This window comes from Carettochelys insculpta, chromosome 22 (assembly GCF_033958435.1).
Source record: "Carettochelys insculpta isolate YL-2023 chromosome 22, ASM3395843v1, whole genome shotgun sequence".
NCBI lineage: Eukaryota > Metazoa > Chordata > Testudines > Carettochelyidae > Carettochelys > Carettochelys insculpta.
The window spans coordinates 3,650,254-3,654,830 of record NC_134158.1 but is presented as its reverse complement, the minus strand read 5'-3'; the positions used below and the strand labels follow the sequence as shown (position 1 = coordinate 3,654,830).

At 52.2% G+C, this 4,577-nt stretch overlaps 1 protein-coding gene across 1 annotated transcript; it reads left to right on the top strand.

Annotated features, from left to right (window-relative positions):
• The first annotated feature begins 545 nt into the window (after positions 1–545).
• Positions 546–4,033, top strand: LOC142024765 (uncharacterized). Its single transcript, XM_075016966.1, has 2 exons — positions 546–1,391; positions 1,660–4,033. The coding sequence occupies exons 1-2, from the start codon at positions 1,130–1,132 to the stop codon at positions 3,573–3,575; spliced, it is 2,178 nt and encodes a 725-aa protein (XP_074873067.1). The 5' UTR covers positions 546–1,129; the 3' UTR covers positions 3,576–4,033.
• Positions 4,034–4,577: the final 544 nt, after the last annotated feature.

The window sequence follows — 4,577 nt, the reverse complement described above, 5'->3', positions numbered from 1 at the left end:
TGGAGAGCTGCCTGGGAGTCTCCTTTTCATGGTCTGACCTATTCATGATGAGAACAGCAGCTCCTTTGCCAGCCTCTTGGATGACAACGCCAGAGCTGTTTCTGAGGCTGTGGGTGACATTGCATTCCGCACGGCTCAGGTCCTGGGACAAGCGATGTCGCTTTCCCACAATTTCTGCCTGTGCACAGAAGCGGAAGCGCTCTAGGTATACGTCCAGTCTGTTGTTTTGATTGCCAGGAAGGATTCCATGCAGAATTCTTCTTGTACTCGAGGTGTGATGGTGCCTGCAGGGCTGTTCTGAGTCTTGTTGAAAGTATTCCTGGCAAAACTGGGGCAGGGTTCCAGATCCCCACAGAACTGTGTCATGTTTGTGGGGGTGGTGTGGCACAAAGAGAGTCCCTGAGATAGCACAGACTCCTCTGCTGGGCTGTGTGTGTAGTTGGATAGATTGACAATGTTGCCGGGTGAGTTACGGGTACCACTACTGTGGCCCCAAATGGCAAGTAGGAGGTGAGAGAGTTTACAGTCCTGTGGAGAAGAGCAGCGGGCGTTGTAACTCTCCTGTCTCCTTTCAGTAAAGTCCAGCCACATGGGTGTTTGTGTGGGAGGCTGGTTTTAAGGAGAAGCTCCAGACTTGAGAGCTCCTTGTGATGTTTCCCTGTTTGCTGCACAGGATGCTGAACAGGTGGTTCCTCAGGTCTGTGGGAGTGTGCGACCAATCTCTCGACACAGTCCCTGCAGTGTGTCGGTTGCAGTGAGTGTTTCACCTTCAGCCCGTTGGGTGGGACGTCCATCCATTTGCACTTGGCGAGGAAGATGGTGTCTGTATCTGTGCAGGTTTTTTCATGGGTATGATGGCTTCCCGCTCCACGTGGCTAAGTTCAGTGCCTGCCTGGTGCCAGGCATTGGGCGTAGCTGTGTTAGTTTTATCCACAAAAACAACACCAAATCGAGTGACTTGTTTGAGCTGAGTGGTCCTGTCCTGCCCTGGGATGCGGGGGGTGGAACAGGTCAAGGGGGAGGCTGAGTTCTACCCTAGAGAGTGCAGCAGAGCACTCGGCTCCCCCAGGAATGAGCTGGGCCATTCCCGAGGCAGGGGTGAGGCACCTGTACCCCAGGTGAGTGTGACATGGGATCTTGTACCATCCAGAGCCCGGCCTGTGCCTGGTGGGGAAGGAGCCTCTCTGGGTGGGCGGCTCAGATTCAGGGACTGGAAGAAGTAATGGCCTGGACCTTCCTGAACAAGATCAGCACTTGGTTAATTGCTCCCCAAGCAGGATTGCCAGCTCCCAAAGCTGATGTGATCTCCTGGGTGGAGCGAGGGGAGGCGCTGGGCGTCCCAGATCTCCAGGGCGCTGAGAAAGGGGAGATCATCAGTGACCCCCACACAGGTGAGCAGTGAGCTAAAGAGACTCAGAAACCGATTTCCGTGTCCTCCTAGATGTCACTTGGGCCTTTTAATCCAGACTGACTGAGCCTTCAGCCTGTCTTCAGTTCCAGCCAGAGGGTGGGAGCAGGGCTGGGGTCCCTCTTCTGGGGAAGGGTTGTGAGGAAGGAGGAGCAGCTCAGTTCATGTTATTTCAGTCTTTCCATCAGCCGTTGGCTGCGTTTCCCCTTCAGAGTTTTCCTTTCAGCTGTTTGGTTCTCTCTGTGTCCCAGCAGGTGAGGTGATGCTGCTCAAGAACAAGGAGGAGAATCTTCAGCTGGAAGAACCAGAGCAAGTGGCCTCCTGTGGGATGTTCCTGGGAAGCTCTGAAGGTCGTGTTTCTCCGAGTCCTGAGCACAGAGAGACCTGTGAGAGTCAGCGTAGCTCAGAAAGGCAGCAGGGAAACCATGCAGGGGAGGGGCAGGATAGCTCCAGCCATGGGAGCAGAGGCGTGAGAAACACTAAAGAGAGCGAACAACAGAAAACCTGTGGGGGAAGCTTCAGTCTTAACAGTCTTTGTACCATCCACACAGGAGAGAAGCCCAATATCTGCCCTGACTGCGGGAGAAGCTTCCAGCTGCGCTCAGGTCTTATTAATCATCAGAGAACCCACACAGGAGAGAAACCCTTCCACTGCTCTGAGTGTGGGAAAAGCTTCTCATGCTCCTCAAGTCTTAAAAGTCACTACAGAATCCACACAGGAGAGAGACCTTATAGCTGCCCTGACTGTGGGAAAAGGTTCAGACAGAGGTCATGCCTTGTTTTACATAGGAGAATCCACACAGGAGAGAGACCCTTCCACTGCTCTGAGTGTGGGAAAAGCTTTCGGCGAAACTCGCACCTTCTCACTCATCAGGTAATTCACAGCGGAGAGAAACCCTATCACTGCACTGCCTGCGGGAAAAGCTTCAGCAGGAGTGCAAACCTGGTCAGACATCAGAGTATTCACAGAGAAGATAAACCCTTCAACTGCTCTGAGTGCGGGAGATGGTTCAGTGACGTTTCCGGCCTTGATAAACATATGAGAATCCACACCCGGGGAAAACCCTTTCTCTGCTCTGACTGCGGGAAAAGCTTCAGTCAACGCTCATATCTGGTTGACCATCAGAAAACCCACACCGGGGACAAACCCTTCCGCTGCTCTGACTGTGGCAAAAGCTTCGTGCGGCTTTCAAAACTTACAAGTCATTGCAGAATCCACACAGGAGAGACACCCTATAACTGCCCTGACTGTGGGAAAAGGTTCAGACATAGGTCATGCCTTTTTATGCATAGCAGAATCCACACAGGAGAGAAACCCTTCAACTGCTCTGAGTGTGGGAAAAGCTTCTCATTCTCCTCAAGTCTTAGAAGTCATTGCAGAATCCACACAGGAGAGAGACCTTATAGCTGCCCTGACTGCGGGAGAAGTTTCCAGCTGCGCTCAGGTCTTATTGATCATCAGAGAACCCACACTGGAGAGAAACCCTTCCACTGCTCTGACTGTGGGAAACGCTTCTCATGCTCCTCAACTCTTAGAAGTCACTACAGAATCCACACAGGAGAGAGACCTTATAGCTGCCCTGACTGTGGGAAAAGGTTCAGACAGAGGTCATGCCTTGTTTTACACAGGAGAATCCACACAGGAGAGAGACCCTTTGACTGCTCTTACTGCCAGAAAAGCTTCAGTCGGAGTTCCCTCCTTGTTGTACATCAGAGAACCCACACAGGAGAGAAACCCTTCACCTGCTCCACCTGTGGGAAAAGCTTTCTTCAGCGCTCCAGTCTTAGTCGTCATCAGAGAACCCACGTTGGAGAGGAACCCTTCAACTGCTCTGACTGTGGGAAAAGCTTTCGTCAGCGCTCAAGTCTTACTTATCATCAGAGAACCCACACTGGAGAGAAACCCTTCCACTGCCCTGACTGTGGGAAAAGGTTCAGACAGAGGTCATGCCTTGTTTTACACAGGAGAAGCCACACAGGAGAGAAACCCTTTGACTGCTCTTACTGCCAGAAAAGCTTCAGTCGGAGTTCCCTCCTTGCTGTACATCAGAGAACCCACACAGGAGAGAAACCCTTCACCTGCTCCACCTGTGGGAAAAGCTTTACTCAGCGCTCCAGTCTTAGTCGTCATCAGAGAACCCACACTGGAGAGAAACCTTTCAGCTAATCTGACTGTGGGAAAAGCTTTTGTCAGCACTAAAATCTAACTGATCAGAGGAACCTTTCAGCTATTTTGTCTGTCCGGGAACACTCGCACATTGTCAATCATCAGAGAGTTCACACAAGAGAATAACCCACTGACTGCACTCACGTGGGTAACCTTCAGTGGCTGCTCGGACATTATTGATCATCAGAGAATTCACACAGGAGGGAAATCCCATAACTCTCTCTTTGTTGCTATTTTTGAAGCTGGGCCACCGGGCAAAAAGTCAGTGAGAACCCCATGAACTACCACACGGCTTCTCATTCCTCAAGGGTGTGGTGTTACGGAGCCAGTCAAGTAACTAAAATAAAGTCCACTTGTTCCCTACATTAACCCTTGCTCCTTTATAAAAGAACTAGACACACTGGAGTTTAAGGACCTGAACTTGATTAATTTTTGTTGTCTTTTTTTAATTAAATAAACTGAAAATGCTTCACTTGAGTTGTTGCTCTCGGGTGTGTCTGGAGAGGAGGGGTCAGTGCATGGGGACTCTGGGGAGAGACCATTGTCCTAGCCCACTGTCACCGCAGCAGCTTTGGGCCCAGGTGAGAAGCACCTCTGCTTGGCTGCTGCAGCTCCAGCAGGTCCACCCAGGGGAGCGGCGTATGTCCCTCGCCTGCGGCAGGGCCAGGGTCATCGGTCCTCTGCACTGCCCAGCCAGAGAGGAATGCAGCAAATGTGCACTTTCTCCTCGCTCCCTGATGGAGGGGAACAGCCAACCATGTCCCTGTATGAACTTAGGGGGGAGGGAGCTGCAGCTGTCCCCAAGGGCACCTGGGGGTGGGATGCTCATGGCTGGGATAGTCCTGGGTCGGGGAGAGGGGGCATCCCCAGCCAACCCCTTTCTCATGTTGTGGTCGTCTCTTTTCTGTGTGGCCCCTGAGAAGCCATCCCGGTGCAGCCCATCCATTCCCTGGCACACCCACACCCCAGCCTGGCTCTAAGTTACAAGAAGAGAAAGCTGCA